This window comes from Heliangelus exortis, chromosome 3, assembly GCF_036169615.1.
Source record: "Heliangelus exortis chromosome 3, bHelExo1.hap1, whole genome shotgun sequence".
Classification (NCBI taxonomy): domain Eukaryota; kingdom Metazoa; phylum Chordata; class Aves; order Apodiformes; family Trochilidae; genus Heliangelus; species Heliangelus exortis.
This window is the reverse complement of record NC_092424.1, coordinates 92857316-92875011: the sequence shown is the minus strand read 5'-3', so window position 1 is coordinate 92875011 and position 17696 is coordinate 92857316. Positions and strand designations below refer to the sequence as shown.

At 36.6% G+C, this 17696-nt stretch overlaps 1 protein-coding gene across 1 annotated transcript in view; it reads right to left on the bottom strand.

Annotated features, from left to right (window-relative positions):
• CSMD1 (CUB and Sushi multiple domains 1) overlaps nt 1-17696 on the bottom strand; it is a 956173-nt gene that overhangs the window by 445771 nt on the left and 492706 nt on the right. Inside the window, exon 4 of the mRNA XM_071741767.1 lies at nt 1223-1417. Coding sequence (XP_071597868.1) covers nt 1223-1417 — 195 coding nt within the window. The remainder of the gene's footprint in view (nt 1-1222; nt 1418-17696) is intronic.

Below are 17696 nucleotides of genomic sequence, written 5' to 3'. Positions count from 1 at the left end.
ACAAGGCTTGCAGATGGTACCCTGAAGGGCAGCCGTGCCATTCAGACAGGCTTTGACAAAAGGCTTTGATAAGCTGGAAGAATGAGCAGACAGGATTCACCTGAAATTCCAGAACAGAAAACTCCTATACCTGAAACAGGATCATCCCCTACAAAAAATATTTGCTAGGTGGTAGCTCTGACAAAATGACCTCAGGTTCTGGTGAAACATAAGCTGAGTCAGTGATGCACATCCACAGCATTGAAGGCTTACCTCAGATTGAGTTGCATGAGTAACTACACATCAAGTGGAGAGTAAGAGCTGATCTACTTAACACTCAGAAGGCCCCCTCTGGGATGCTGTGTCCACCATAGGATTTCCCAATGAAAAGAGACACTGACATTGGCAGACTAGAACTAGTCCAGAGATGTGCCACTAAAATTATTAAGGTGCTGAAGAACATGATGTCTAAGACCAGAGAATGAGGGAAATGAATTTTTCAGCCTGTACAAGAGGACACTATAGGAAAATAAAACTGCACTATTTAGTTTAGGAAAGATGAAGCCAGAATCTTTTCATAGGTCCACAACAGATGGAGAGGAAATGGACATAAACTCTAAAAAGCTAACTTGAACTGGCCATGAGAATGAGGGCAGGTAGGCACTAGAATAGGTTTCCAGAGAGGCTTCAGAATCTCCATCCATGGAGATATTAAAATTTCAGCTGGGTGAAGCCCCGAAAAACCTGACCTAACTGTAGTTATCTCTGTTTTCAACAGGAGTTGCAATCAAAGGTGCCCTTAAAAGATTTTTGGTTCAAGACATGGCTCTGAGCAACTTGATCTAGTGGGAGGTGATCTTAAAGGTCCCTTCCAACACTGAAAATTCTATGATTCTATATGATTTCAAGCTTCTTCCTGGTAGAATAGTTTCTGAATGAAGAAACTTGAATAAGAACTTGCCAGGTCCTGCAGTCAAATTACTACAGTTATCCCTCATGTAAATGAAAAAAAGATTAATAAGTAAAATCTACCTTTGAATTTAAGTTCTGGAAAGAAATTACTTCTGAATTGATTCCAGCTTTCAGGTGTAGATTTTAGACATTAATATATTTACATTCAGAAAACAGAAAAAGAAAACAACAACAACAAAAAAACCAAACCAAACCTAAAAATAAATTTATTTCATTTGCTACTTTAGTATAGTCTTAATATTTCCAAGGTATTTTATGTCTTCATTTTTACCTCTGCAAAATGGGACTGGAAAATCCCATGATGCACCATTTCCAGGACTCACAATACAGGTCAACATGGCATGGCCTTCCAGGATGTAACCAGAGATACAGCTGTACCGGATTTTATCTCCGATGTTGAATCTTGTTCCATGAAGCACTCCTTTAGGTATTTCTCCTGGGTTGCCACAAGTATGACTAGGTAGTACTGTCAAAAGAAAGAAGAAAAAACCTTACAGTTAAAATCTGCAGAACAAAGCAAAAAAATATTTCTCAAAGCATCACAATTAAATAATTTGGTTTATTATTATTTTTAAAACAGTATTCCTTATACAAGTAAGGTGAAATTAGGCTATGGAATGTAATTTCACAAAAGATTTCAGTTTATAACAGACAACATCACTTTCAAAGCTAATTTCAAATGCAGGTCTTGGTTTAACACTCCTTCAGTGAAGTTCTTTACAGATCTATTTTCAAACAAAATATCCTATAAATCTAGCTGTTTCTCAAAAAAATCTGAATAGGGTAAAAAAATAGTGAAACAAGTTCATCACAGAAATGGTGGTCTGAAAAGCTCACATGTAATTCAGGTATTGTTGCAGAAACCCTGTGTTAAACAGGAAAATTATTTCAGCTCACACTTCTCTCTTTCCTTACTCAACCCACTTTCAGAATAAACATAATCATACTAACCTCACTAACCTGCATGTTGAGAGGATTAATTACTCAATACATGCACATCCTCAGAGTGTTGTAAAGCACTATATCAATGTATCAATGCTAATTAAGCCCCATTATACCTTGTAAGTTCAATTATTGCATGCACACCCTTAATTCATTACTCAAACAGTTGGTCACACTGGCATTTAAATGATCGTAATTATACTTAGGTTACAACCCAAACTATATAGGAAAATTCTGAAAAGGCCAAAAAGCATAAAGTTAAAAAAATTAAAAGAGAACATTTTCACTTACTATATCCTCTTATGAGAAAAATTCCAAAATCTTCTACAAATATTAACTAGGTAATAAAATAGTCTAATGAATGATGAGTTAGGTGAATATTTTACCAAAGTTGCAGACCAGGCATCTAAGATTTCTGTGCATTACTGGAACTATTTAGAGTTGCTGAGTGAAGAGCTACCAAAGCTAGAAGAGAACAATATGATACCTGACTTCTTTTGTGCTGTTTCAGCAGCCTTAAGAGAATAGAATATTTACTTTGAATGTTCTCACTCACATTGGAGAGTCAGTGTTTTAATTCACATATGAAATTAAGTGCATATAAAATAAAGTGATCTTAAGACATCAGAATAATTGGAGTAAAGATACTAATTTACATTCTGAAAAGCTGGTAGCAATGATCCATTATATGCTATAACATATATTGCTTTATGCTATTATGTATTTTATAGCATTTTTTAAATAGCTGCTTCTCTATTGGCTATATTTTCCCTTTTTGCTGCTCTGGCCATGGTAGATTAATACAGGTAATTTTTCAAGTCACTCAAATAAAATGTTGTTACATGCTTTGGCACACAAGAGTACTTGCATTTGAAACAAAACCTCTGTTATTTTCACATCAAAACATTTTTGCAAAACACTGTAATATAGTTTCATCCTAAGATCTAGTGTATGCACCTATATTTATACAATCCAGAACTGGGCATTTATTTTTTATGAGTGGGTGTGCTACTTGGAAAAAAATGCATTATTCAAAGATACTGTGATATCTGATAAATGGCATTCCCAAGGAAAATGCATCACTGCAAATCTGTGTCTGCCATATGCATGACAACTGGCACTGCCTTATTGTTGAAATTCTATGGCAGTTAATCAGTGCACTATCTGTGTAAAGGTCTCCTAGAATGTGGGGGTTTTTATCTCTTCTTATCACTGCACCTGTCAAGGAACCCAGAAAAAAAATGGGACTTGGCATCCAGAAACTGGCACACATTTTACCACAACCTTCTAAAAACCAGTAAAAGATGAGTGATCCGAGAATGACAGCTACATTCAAAAATACATGTAATAGTTCATTGGATTTCACCAGTTGTCAAGATCAAGTACTCAGCTAAATTATTTATTTGCTTTTCTAGAACTTTTTTATTGAAGTATATTGAGATAGCCACACAAGTTCATCTGCACAGATTTTACTGCCTCTAATCTGATGCTAAGATGAGTTATTCCTCAGTTACTGTTCCTAACAGTAACTAAAATAGAATAATCTTTGGATTATGAGAGTTCTAGCTGACCTAAGATATGATATGCAAAGGTTATAAAAGTCCATCCAGGTTTAACTTCATTGCCAAGTTTTCAATAAAAGACCCATATTTTCCTGTATTGTTACAAAGGTCTACTGTCAACAAGTTTGAGAATCTTCAGCCACTTCCTGAGGGAATCTCATAGATTTATCTGTGTCACAGCATTTTTCATTCTCAGCATTTTGATTCATTAAATAATTGTATATTCACTGTGTATTGAGAACAACTATAAGCTACACTGCACAGAAGCAATGAAAGTGATGGATTTTTATGTTGACCTAACAGTAGAATCTTCTCAGAAAGCATGCTTTGTCACCTTTTTTCTTCACTTCAGTTATCGCAAGGTTTGATTAAAAAGTGTTTGAAAAGAAATCTATTTAGTCTTCATATTTTAATAGTAAAAATATGTACAATGAAGCAGCCAAGAAGATCCATCTCCTCAGCTTTCTTCCTCAAGAGTCTCCCTTCAATCTTTAACAGACATATGACTTGTCTTCCTAGCAGAGATCAATCTGGAGCACTGTGCAGTAAGCTTTATTTATAAAATTAAAGTTAAAAGATAAGCCTTCCTCATAGATTACCTGTATCTTCCCAGACAGTAGAACTGTTTAACAAACCCATGTGATCACAATCCATAATGGAATTCGTTGATTAGATAACATGCCAAAGGTTTTAAGTTGCTGTTTAAACTAACAATACACGTTATAGATTTTTTTAGGAAAGTATTCAAAACATAATTTATATGCCGAAACAAACACCAGTATTCATAATCAGACAGTAGCAAAAGTCAGGATGGTAAAATGCAGTAAAGAAATGCCACCAATTTTGACAATATCTGAATAATCAATTAAAGGGTGTTAAGTAAATTCATATTTAACAAATTCCCAGATGGCTTGTATTGGATAATTCATTAACATAGCCTTGTCAATTCTCCTTTTTAAGCTAAACTCCAGAGTTATTTGCAACACAGATCACTACAAAGTATATTCACAGCACCTTAAGCATACTAATCCTTTCCTTTCACTTATGGAGTTTCCTTTATTTTGTTGGTTATATCAGATTCCATATCTATGCCTTTCTGATTAATCATAACAGAAAATTAACCTGGAATCAGACAGCAGTGGTTTAAAATAAAAAAAAAAAAAAAAAAAAAAAAAAAAAACAGCAGTCATTGAACTGAATAAATATTTGAATGACTATTCCGACTAACCTTGCTTGTATTGCACTGGAATACAAATGTCTTTAAATCTTTAAATGCAATAAACACTGCCTATATTTTTTTCTCCCATGTTTACCTCAAACCCATCATACCAACTGCTGGCAATTTAATGACCTTTTTTGTTAAGATTTTCCTTTTTTTTTTGCAATGTGGTTTAAATGGTCAAGTTAAAAGAACATAATTCCTAACAATCTCTGAAGGTTTTGAGGACTCTGGTAGCCCAAACCCTATTAAATTTTATATGAATAAGGCATCTAGATTTGAAATCAATGATAAAAATGTGAAAATTAACCTCCCAGCCTTTGCTGAAACTACTCAGAGGCTCAAACTGACAACGATATCAGGATAACATAATGAATTGTCCTCTTTTGCCTCAGATGTCACCATCATTTTCTAGACTGCAAAGATTGCATAGAGGCCTTAAGAGAAAAAAGCTCACACTGCTTATGTCAGTTAAACACAACACCTTTCTGTGAATCAGTGGTTCAGCTCTTACAGATCAGTGACAAGCATGGTAGTCAAACTTGACAGCAACAATTCAGAAAGCAGCTTAACTTATGAAAAATAGGTAGAGCAAAGAGGAAAGTAAGGGGTAAGGTGCATGCTTTTCTTTCACTTATTCTATAGCATTACATGAATGCACAAGGATATGTGGGGTTTTTTTTTGTTTTGATGTTTTGTTTTGGTTCGGTTGGGCTGGGTTGGTTTTTTTGTTTTGTTTTTTTTTTATTGTTTTTTGGGTTGTTTGTTTGTTTGCTGTTGTTGTTTTCATGGAAGTTTTGCAGGCTGCACCTAAATTCTGCTAAATGCATTATATGCCTTCTTTTTGCTGTCCTATAGTCCCTCTATTACAGTCCCCTATTTGTTTCCCAAAATTACCCTCTCCTACCCACTACAGACAAAACCACACACAAAGGAAAAAGCATAATTTAGGAGGAAGTCTGGGAGTCCCTTGATATGGTTGACAGCAACAGAATTACAGCACTGGGAGTATTTTCAAAAGCTCTGTGGAGGAAATGAGGGTTACAGAAATTTCGGGGCGTATGTCAAGATGTTTAACAGATGTGATGCACAGCCCATGATCCCCTGACTGCATGGCTACAGTAAGTTGTGTGCTTTGTGGTTCCATTGATAAATAGAAGATATATCTGACTGTATTTCCAGAGTTACAGTAGAAAAAATAATTTTTGAGGAGGTTAATAAGTATATCCATTATGAAAAGAGAAAAAAATACGTTGAAAAATAGGAGAGGAAAAAACACTAGATTTTCATGCAAGAGTGATGCTGGAACTGGTCTCTGCTCCAGCTCAGAAATGCAAGTTCATTTGGAAAGGAAAATTTGCCTTTCAATCTACCAAACTAAATTCTGTACTGAGCAAAAGATGGACTTAGAAAGACACTTACAAGTATTTGCATATAAAAGTATTTTCTTTTATAAACATGTTCTGGAAGTAATGTAATACTTTTTTTCTAAGGTGTAAGTAATGAAACGTGCTTTGGAAAGCCAATTCTGTAGAACTAGCTACTTCTACCTAGAGAAAGATTAGAAAATCAATATATTTTATTTAAGTCTCTAATGTCTTATATTAAACTCCATTACAGTATATTTTGACCTTTCTTTTTTAAATAATTCCAAATATTGAATCATTTGAAAAGCATGCAATATTTCACTGTCAATTTATTTTAAAAGTTTGTCCTTTCTATTTCCTAGGAGTGATGTACAATGAATACTTAATTGATCTACCAGCACTCATGTCCACATTAGTATGGAACATTGCAGATGCATGTAGGTCATTTGTTAGAGGACAGTACTATGACAGAAACTGCACAGTCCTACTTCTTGCAAAATTCTTTCTTATTTTCAGATCCAAACCTGTTTTTGTGGTCATCATGCTTTTTGGAATGCAAAGGAGATGAAGCTAAAGCAAGCTGCTGAGACCATGTCTGTTTTGGTTTTGAGCATCTCCAAAGATGGAGGCTTCCCAGGCTATCTAGGCAACCTTTTGCAGTGTTTGATCAACCTCACAGAACAAATAATTGATTTTTATATACATATAATTTAAAACAAATCTTTTCCTTATGTTTACACAGAATTTTGTACATTTCACTTTATGTCCATTGCCTCTTGTCCTGCAAGTGGCCACCACTGAGAAGAGTCTAGCTGCAGCATCTTTACTCAACCCCCCAGAAGGGGATTTAAACACCTTAGTAAGATTTCCCTGATCTTTCTCTTCTCCAGGCTGAACAAAGATCTCTGTTCCTTCTCAGATGAGATGTTGCAATTCTTTAACTATCTTTGTGGCCCGTTCCTGGACTCACTTCAGAATGTCCATGTCTCACTTTTGTATTGAGGAGCCCAGAACCAGACATATCATTCCAGGTGTGGTCACACCAGTGGTGAGTAAAACTGGACAACCATCTCCCCCAACCTGCTGTCAGAACTCCACATAATACATCCCCCAGAAGGCTGCAAGTCTTCTTTGCTACAAGGACAAATTGCTGACCCATGGTCAACAAGTCCATTAGGATGCCCAGGTTCCCCTCTGCATAGGTGCCTTCTAGCTGGGCAGCATCCACCTGTTACTGATGCCTGGAGTTATTCATTCCCAGATACAAGACTTAGGATTTCTCTTCATTAAGCTCTATGAAGTTTCTGTTAGCCTACATCTCCATCCTGTCAAGATCCCTTTGAATGGCAACACAAATGTCTGCTATAGCAGCCATTCCTCTGAGTTTTTTATCACCTGGCAACTCACTGAGGATGCACTCTCTTGCCAAGGTCATTAATGAAAATGTTAGACAGCACTGGGTACAGTAATGACCCCTTTTGCACTTCAGCAGAGATGGGTTTCCAGTAAACTCAGTAACTTTTCCAGATTTAAACCTTCAGTTCAGTAGGAAGCCAAATGAGCCAACACGGAGATGCTAAGGGACAATCATGCCTGACCAGTATGATTGCTTTCTGTGGAGATGACTGGCTTAGAGGACTGGGGGAGAGCAGTAGATGATTTTTACCATGACTTAAACAAAGACTTTGACGAGACTCTCTGTAATAGCCTTCTAACAGATCCAGTGGAGCATAAAATGTATACCTGGACTGTCAGGTACAGGGAAAATTGCCTGGACTGCAAGGTTCAGTGTGTTGTAACCTCTAGTAAACAGTTCAACTAGCAGCTGCTTGCTAGATGATTCTTCAAGGCTGTCAACAGAATGGATATTCTTAATACCTTTTACTGCAATAGGAGATGGAATAAACTCACCTCAGGTTCAGGATGGCAGCACAGCAGAGAGCAGTCCATATACTGATGGACAGGGCTGCTGCTCTCAAGGCTGTGCAGATCCCTGTGAAATTTTGTGACACAAATATTGTGAAATTCAACAAGGACTAATGCAAAGCTTTTCCCCCAGGACAGTGTAACACCATGCAACTGTGCCATGTGGCACCAGCTGGCTGGGAAGCAGTTTGACAGGAAGGGACCTGGCAGCAATGTGCTCTGGCAGCAAAGACACAGCTGCACCCCTAGCTGTAGAAGGCTAAAAAACCATCCAGCAGACCAAGGGAAATTATTATTCCCCTCTATATTGTGCCTGTGAGTCTGTGCTGGGAGTACTGTGTCCCATAATGTACCAGATATAGTTCAGTGTAGAGTCACCACAATGACCTGGGTCTGGGGTAGTTGTCCTGTGATGGGAGGCTGGGCTTGTTCAGTCTGGAAAAAAGACTGCTTTGGAAAAGGGGATATTAATCCTCTCTCCATACACCTAATGGGAGAGTGTAGAGAAATTTTTTGCAAAACAGCATAGTGATAAGGTGGGACACAATGGATGCAAGCTGCCACAAAGAAAAATTGCATTTAAATTTTAGAATGTCTGGGGGCTTTTCCAACTTGAGAGCAGCCAAGGACTGAAAGAATTGCCCAGGGAAACTGTAAAATCTGTCACTGGAAAAATGCACTGACATGAGAAGACCCCATGCAGCATCATCTAACTTGGCCCTTCTTTGGTGGGTATGAGTGGGTCTTAATCAAACAGACACTGGTCTGACAGAGAAATCAGTTTATGCTTTCATCTTCAAGAAGACTGTGACAAACAAGCCCCTTTAGAACCACTGACAGCTAGCACTAATTAATCTGATTATGACCTTTTTTAAAATTTATTTTTATGATTCTGAGCTTCAAGTTTACTATTGACTTCAATTATATGCTTCTGGAATACAGATTATGCAAGCAGAGAGAAAAAGGTAATATCTAATGTCATAAGAAGTACTGGCCCACAACTAAGGCCCTAGGTTGTACAGAAATAGTAAAAAAAAAAATAATTTTATGTTTAAGTTATGATGTTTAAAAATTAACCACTGTAATAAAGATAAGATAAAATTACATAAGAAAAATAGTAGTTAAAAGAAATGCCTCCCACAGGAATTGTAATTTAACAATTGCTCTTCATTGGTACTATCACTAAATTATTTTTTTCTCTCTATAATCATTTTATTATGCTGTTTAATAATGGCTTCTGTGAACACATAATTTTAGTCTATTTCTTTTAGCATGTATATATTTTATGTAGATATATATATATATATATATATGCACATTAGATCAAAATAGGAAGTCTTCAGTTTGAATGCCTACAGTTTTGGTTTTTTCTTAACAAAATATCCCAGTCTCTATCTGCTGACATCTTTTTTGTTCAGACTGGCTTTGCTGGGCCTACTTGACTTAAAAAAAAACAAAACACCAACAACAAAACAAAGAAGAAACAAAACCCCCACAGGCTTACAGAAGTAAAGCTCCTATCTTTATTATTGTTAGCTGAGCAAGTAGAAATCTGCATTTCCACAGAATTCAGAGGTAACGAGAAATCTGTTCCCTGTTATGTGTTAATTTTTGTATTTGTGCACTCACAAATCATTGTCATATTTTCCAGATAAAATTCTTGGATTATATAACTTTTGAAAGCTACAGCTTCCTTGTTTTACAAGCACTTACCCAACTATGTTTGTCCATCTCTAAGGATGTGCAAAACTGTATTGGATTGCACAGCCACAAAAAACAGTTGGGATGTAGCAACTTTAAGACTCTAATACACCTTCCACATTGAGATTGATATTTTAATTTTCTTGTGCAGGTAATAACAGAAGATTGATAGATTTTATTTTTAGTGTGTTTACTTTTATTATAAAGTATGCAATAAATGTCTTGTCATTGGTTATAAGACCATAAAAGTCAATATTGTACAAACAATGCTAGAAAACTCTCATGGCAATACGAAGTTAGGGCTAAAACTTTCTAGTTTGTTGTACTTATTTTGCCTCAGATGTACTACACACTTTCTGAGATGAATTGAGATCAGTGAGCCATATTTCTGGATTTTAGTTCTTTCCTCCTGGAACAGGGATATAATGAATGGAGCATAACAGTCCAGGCCAAGGCTATAAAAAGCTTTTGAGAATGTACAAAATTTATAAATGGAAACTGCTCAAGCTACCAGAGATCAAAAATCATTAGTCATAGTCTTAAAAATATCAAATACATGCTTCTCCACCCCCTCTAAAAAATTCAGTGTGTTCTACGGGGACGCCAGCCAGTTTGTCAGTATGATCATAACAAGTGTGTGCATATCTGCTCTTCTCCTGAGAAAGACCAGGATGACCTTTTAGCAATGAAGGAGATAGTTTTCTCAACTATCTTACCACAGCTCTATTTCCAGGATGTAAATGTTAAAAAAAAAAAAAAAAAAAAAAAAAAAAATTAATTGGAAAAATAACTCTAGCTCACCACCTCGTGTACGATAACAAATCCAAGCAAAAACCTTTTTTAAATAGATCACTTTTGAGAATCCCATTAGGCAAAAGACCTGCACTCAGCTCATAAAATCAATTCCATCCTGTGCTTGAAAGCCCATAGGATATGAAGGTAAAAACAACAATTATCTCTGTGTGTTAAACAAGGTGCTCATCAAACACAAAGATAAGTACAAGAAACTGACAAGACCTTATCTGGAGTCCTGAATACAAATCTGATTACCCATGTTCAAATAAGAGTAATTCATTCTCAAGTTAATGCAGAGCAGGGCTTCTAAAGTGATCAAGGGACTGGAGAGCTTTTAAGAGAACATTGGAAGATTTCTATGCTTTAATCTCAGAAACGAAGATAAAAATGTAGTCACTATGAAGACACAGGAAGGAAAACACCAGATCATAAGACATACAATATAATCTGAAGGCAGGGTTGAGACAGAAATGAAAGTACACAAACAAGTCACAATTACAAGCAGGCTGAAATCGAGCAGCACTCAAAGTAAAATGTGAAACTATAGGGCAGCTTCCACACAGTCATATGGAGAGAGGAGACTGGGGGAAGTATGAATAACTGAAGCTGACCTTAGTTTACAAACCATTTTTAAATAAAAATTACTCCTTGTGTCCTAAGGATTCTGATCAAGGAATGCAGAAGCTTCCTCATCTGGCTGACATAACTGGAGACAAGAGGTCTGTCAGCCTGTCAACACACAGATGCTGCAGTCTGAAATTTTTCTTGAAGGAGACATGTGCAAGTGATGTTGAAAGAGAATGAGAAAGTTAATTGACTTGTGATTTTATGTGGAAAAGCACACTTAGTTCAAGATGGAAGACAGGACTGTACCCAGGTTGATATAGTTTATGGGTTTAACAAAATTGATTGCACAATCAAGATTTTTATATTCTTGTTAGTGTTAAAAAAGCAGTGAAGTGTGACATTTACATGTATCTTACCCAAGTATACATACATTTTATACATCTAGCAATCTGAACCCTGTATTTTACTAACACTGTTTTTTCTAAAACCCCTTGAAACAAGAGTCTTACTTATATTCAGAATTGCATCACTAAAATGAGAGAACAATCCTACAATTAATGACTGCAGAATGACAACAGAATAGGTATTACAACTGTATGGATAAATTATGAATAAAAACTACTAGAGACTGACTGCACAAGCAGATATTCTCTTTCCTGTTCTGAGCATTCTGTGCAATGACTGTTGCTATTAAATCAATTTGGATTTTGAACTATTAAGACTTGCTATAATAGGTAAGGACAATAATTTTAACAGAATAAGGCATTAGATTACATAAAGTCATCTATCTTATGACTATAAGTCATATAAAGTCATACTCATATAAAGTTATAAAGTCATACTCATATTGTATATAAATATAACACTCAACAGGGTGTATGTTAATTATAAACAAAATGCTTTATGTTTCAGGAAAAGACATTCACAAAGAAAGATTCTTTACCTCTGCACAGATAGAGCTTAATGAAAGTGCACCATGTGGAACAACTTCTACCACTCTTCTGTTCTCAAGTCTAAGTACTTACAGGTCAGGAAAAACATTATGGGACTAACAGAGAAGAAAAGAAGTAATGGCAGATTTCATTTGGAAAAAATCAGCGTCAGCAATCAATACACTACTGCTGTTCTAGTAGAGAATTGTCTTCAGCTATCAACAGCTTGTCATAATATGTGGAGCTACTTATCACTAAACAAGGCAATATTCCTAATAAAAAAAATTGTTTCTCCTCCCTTGCCTTGCCTTCCCTTCCCTCTTCCCTCCCTTTCATATTTCCTGATTAACTATTTGTCAAGATTACACAGAAGCCCAGGAGTGCTCTCTGCTCTGGTTCTGGTACTTCTCCACTTCTGCAGTTAAGGTGGCTTTTAATAAATCTGGACTGTGGGGTCTTGCAGCTCTTCTCTTGCCGTTAACATTTTGATAAGTGGTACTACATGGCCACTAAAGAGTTCAAACTTTATCTTGCTTAGAGATAAACTCAAGACAAATTTTAGGCAGAAATTAATTATGACATATAAGCCTCTTGTCTACACTTAAAATTTTTAAAATAGATTAAAATAGGGTTTGCACTTAGGTCCTGAAGAAAAGTAACATTGCAAAAGTCATAGTCCTGTAATTAACTACTTCTCATGTTTCACAGGTATGGTGCCCAGAAAAAAAGGCTCTGTCCCATCTGATCAATGCCAAAAATTACCTTTGGATACAAGTTAAAGCCATGACAGGAGCACAAATGGTTAAAAAACATGAATGATAGCATTTCCATTCTCAAGCCCCTGAAGTCCTTGTTCTTCCACTTTCTTGCAAGAACAGATGGGGGCTTTTTCCCCCTCCTAATTCAATTCTTCATTTTCCTGCTATTATTAGAAAACTTTACAATAAAAGAAATACATCAGTGCCTTATTCAACTTTTTCCCCATTTGTTTTTTAAAAATGCCATCAATAAGTTATTTTGAATTATGAAGGCTTTTTTTCTGGTTAGCATTTGCAGGCTCCTACTTCAAAGGGTGTCTAATTTTCTTCCTGTTTCAGCAATATGGAAAAATGGCAGTGTAAGGGCAGGAAAAGAATCTACGAACTCAAAAGCTTTAGCTATAGGAGAAATATATATAGGTTGCTACCTGCTAAGTCCTCAGGTAACATAAATTTCAATGTTCAGCATTTCATGGACCTAGGTGAAATAGAGAAGCATTTTGATCTCCACAGCTATTGTCTGTCAAAATTAACATAGCTTTAATGAAAATACTGATTCTGAGTTAACTGAAGTGAGAGTTCAAAAGCTTTCATGAATCAGATGAATTCATAGGCAAGAAAGCATTCACAAATCAATCTCCTGTATCAGTACCTCACAACATACAACACAGATTTACTATTTAACCAGACAAGGTTTGGCGTAGAGTCCTCTTCAAAACAGCAAATCCTGTAACCAAAACTTTTTTTACAACACAACAATATGAATTCCTGTTGCTTATTTTCAGTTGCTTAATGTCATTGCCACCTTGTGCTGTTCTCTTGTTTCTTACCGTGATTTACACGACCAACCCGTGAATAAATGCAGAGAACTGATAAGCCTCTAAAAGCAAAACCACCCCTCACACACACATGTAAATGTGTGCTTAGCAGGATGCTTAAGCTGAAGTGGTTGAAATCCCAGCTTGAGGGGGAAAATACATAAGTGATTGTGCAGCTCAGATGGTGGTTATTTTCAGAGTGGGAATAAGAATGAAGAACAGAAAGGAGAAAACAAGTTCAGATACCAAAATTAACTACATTAGGAAACCTGATCTAAAGTTTCTTAATGACACTTGCTTTCTATAAATTAAGTTCTTCACATGGCAGTTGAAACAAATACCTGGTAACAGGACTCTTGTAATAACAGGAGGTGGAGGACAAACAAGTAAGGAAAGAAAAGCAAAACCCTGCATATGCAACTGGATGTAATGTTATTTGTGGCATCTTTGGTATTCAGAAAAGGAGATTTTTAGAGGCTAGGATAAGCTTTTATTCTTTTTTTCTTCTAAACTTTATTTCTCTTTATAATGCAGTGGCACCTTCAGAACTTCTAGAATCTCTGCCATGGAAGTACAAATTTTAGCCACATAAGCTTTAATTCTTTTTTTCTTCTAAACTTTATTTCTCTTTATAATGCAGTGGCATCTTCAGAACTTCTAGAATCTCTGCCATGGAAGTACAAATTTTAGCCACAAATGTGGTATTTCTACAAAAAGGATCCTGTGATTGTGCCTGGGAGAACAAGGAGACTGATTATAGTGAAACCCATAAACATTTTTTACTAAGAAATAAAGTTGTATGGAACTTAAGAGTGTCAACAAGTGAGGGCAGAAGATTTTTCAAGACTTTTCCTGTGAAACTTCTGATGTAAAATTCCCTTAAAATCGCTAAAGCATTTTGGTCCTCAGGCTTGTATTTAATTTATGTTAGATCTCAAGGATACCTAATGAGTGAAGATTTCCTTTGCTGTAGTTACATATCACAAGTTTCCTTCTTCTTCTTAAAACTTACCTTTGAACTAATTTTGCACAATTGGCATTTCAGAGTCCACCCAAACAATATCCCCCACCCTAGTGAATTCAGTATTAGCCCAGTTTATAGTTCATATATTCAGTAATGGTCTAGCTAAAATTCACTCTATAGAGGACTAATTCAGGATCATTTTGATCTGGAGATGACCCTAGATTCTTGTCTATATCTTAAGAGATTGTGCTTGTAACCAACAGTTGCAGACTATTGGTATTAAACAATTTCCACGCATTCTCCATTTCCATAATTCTTTTGGGATTCCTACCACCAATGGGGTAAAAAATAAAACCAAACAAAGAACAAACTCACTAGTTCTTTGTAATTTTTTTTATGTAATATGACATTCTGTCCACTTTGGTTGCAGTTGTCTATTTTAACCCTAAGCTCAAAACAGCATATGGAACACCAGAAGGTATTTTCATCCTCCTGTTTTATCACAATCTTGACAGCCAAATTAGTATTTTGGCTATTTGAACAATGACGCCATCTGTGAGTCTGATGCCCTATCAAAAGAAAAGTTTACTGTACTACAATACTTGTTCAACGTGCAGCTAAAGGAAATTGTCTCCTATTATTTGTCTAAAAGATTATTTACTGGAAGCAAAAGCAGAGAGATTAATACTCAAATTGTTCCAGAACTCGCTAATTCCATATGTGTGAAAGGGTGTGATCTCCAAATCTGAAAAAAACCAAAAAAACTCAAACCCCTGCAAGTCTGAGCATCATGCTGCACTTGCAGAGACTTCACATACATCAAGACAGGCTGACAAATTTGGGGTGGTTCAGCCTGAAGAAGAGAAGGCTCTGGGGAGACCCTATAGCAACCTTCCAGTACCTGAAGGGGGCCTACAGGAAAGCTGGAGAGGGACTTTTACAAGGGCATGTAGTGATAGGACAAGGGGTAATGGCTTTAAACAGGTAGAGAGTAGATCTGGATATTAGAAAGACATTTTTTAGTATGGGGGTGGTGAGACACTGCAACAGGGTGTCCAGGGACTTGGGCTGCCCCCTCCCTGAGAGTGTTCAAGGCCAGGTTGGATGGGGCTTTGAGCAACCTTATTCTAGTGGGAGGCATCCTTGCCCATGGACAGGGACATCGAAGCTACATGATCTTAAAGGTCCCTTCCAACCCTAAAAATGCTCTGAATCTATGATTCTATGGTTTCATGTGAGTCAGTGAAGCAGGATAAGGTGACATGGTGACTACACTATTCACTACCATTGAAGGGAACTGAGGCCAGTTGTACATATTATTACATATTGTCAGCCTGCAAAACAGGATGGCTGCATCCAGATTGCCTGTTCAAAACATTCACCAGGCTTTACCAAAAATTTCTGAGTCATTCTCAAGGTCCCTGCCAAGGTCCTGACAGGGGTTTACATCTTGTTGTATACAAAGACACTGAGACAGTACTGATTGCTCACTTATCTGGGGCAAGGAAAAGAGCATCAGCAGCTACTGTGGTAGATGCACACAAAACTTAGATGGTTATGTGATTACTGTTCTGTCTCTTTACTGTTCATCAGAGACCACTGCGTGCCCATTTTGCATTTAAATAACTGTATGACACAGCTCACAATAAACAGAAATAAGCACTAAAGATCAGCTTTCCCTTTAAAATTACTATTTCAGGAGAGAACTCATGAAGTTATCTCTACTGCCACCTCTGATAGAATGTGACAACCTTCTCATATGCAAACAACAAGTTTTGGGGCTGTGTTTTCAACACGCAGATATCCCCAAATGCTTGGATATACACACGAAAGGCAATTAAAAATCAGTTAAACTAAAGCCCCACAGGATATGAAAGAACGAAGTAAGGATAAAATCAGCACTATATTAATAGCAAGGATCATATCTAAGCAAATTCAGAACACTTAAATATTTTAAATAGGCTTTTGTTCTGAAGGCTTTAATACAGATCTGTTGCCTGGAGATTTCAGCCTGTGGAACAGCCACCTATCTCCTTGTATGGGTTTCTGAATTTTGAAAGGCACAAATTTTCATTGTACTCTTCCTCTAAGGTACAGCCTGGCACATCAATTTGCTTCCTATAAACCCTGGGAGAAAAAGTGATTTTATGTATCTGTCTGTTAATACTAACCTATTAGATTTTCTCCCCAAAAAGCAGTTCTGTAATCTGTCAGCTGTTAAATGACAGAGAAGTGAAAGCTTTATGTTCATTCAGTAATCACAGCAGCTCTTTTTCACTAAACCAGTTTTCGATTTATAAAGAGCTTATCAAGGTGAGGGGTAACATCTCAAGAGACAAACTTGCTCTGCCTTGATCATTCACCCACATTTTTAATGTCATTCCAAGGCTGGCAGTGAAGTACCTTCCAACAATATAAGAAGTCTTTATAGAACCAACAAAATGCTTCAAATTATTAAGTGCCACTTCAATATCTCTGATAAGTGGCATTTACAGGCATTTACATTAGAGATCTTCATGGCTTCTGACAGTTGGAAAATTAAGTTTAGAGTTTGATGGAACTTATTTTAGATGCTGAATGCTGAAGCTATCAAGGTAATATTAGCTATAAAGCTAAACACTAATAATGCTTTAAGAATTGCTACACATTGAATTTCTCCTCGAAGTATGTTCACTAAGAGGTAAAGAAATGGTTTATTAAATGTATTTTGAAAAAGCTATTCCTGTAAAACTTAAGCACCATGGTAGACAGTTTAAAAACTGTACTTGATACAAGCAGATAACATGACAGAAGTTTTTCTCAGACTAAAATGACATCAAAACTTCACAATTTCATTGTCAGATAATAAGGTGCAAATGAAATACAAGTGAACAGAGAATCAGTGTACTAATGTACTTCAGGGTAAAGGCATTTACAATGAAGAATTTTCTTCAAAATATCTTCAGAGACACTGAATTCAGTTGTGGGCATGGACTGAAACCCTTCCTATCAATAAGCTGACCAAGAGGTAACATGTTTCGTATTTTGGTCTAGGGGTCCCAAAAGCATCCCTGTTCCTGGAGCTTTGACTGCTGGAGCTCTGGGTCAACTCAGAGACAGCACAGCCAAGGGCTGCCCCCTTCCCTTAGGGACTTGGGGCAGAGCACTGACACAAAGTGCTGTGGGCTGGCCCTGGGTCTTTCACCATGGCCCTG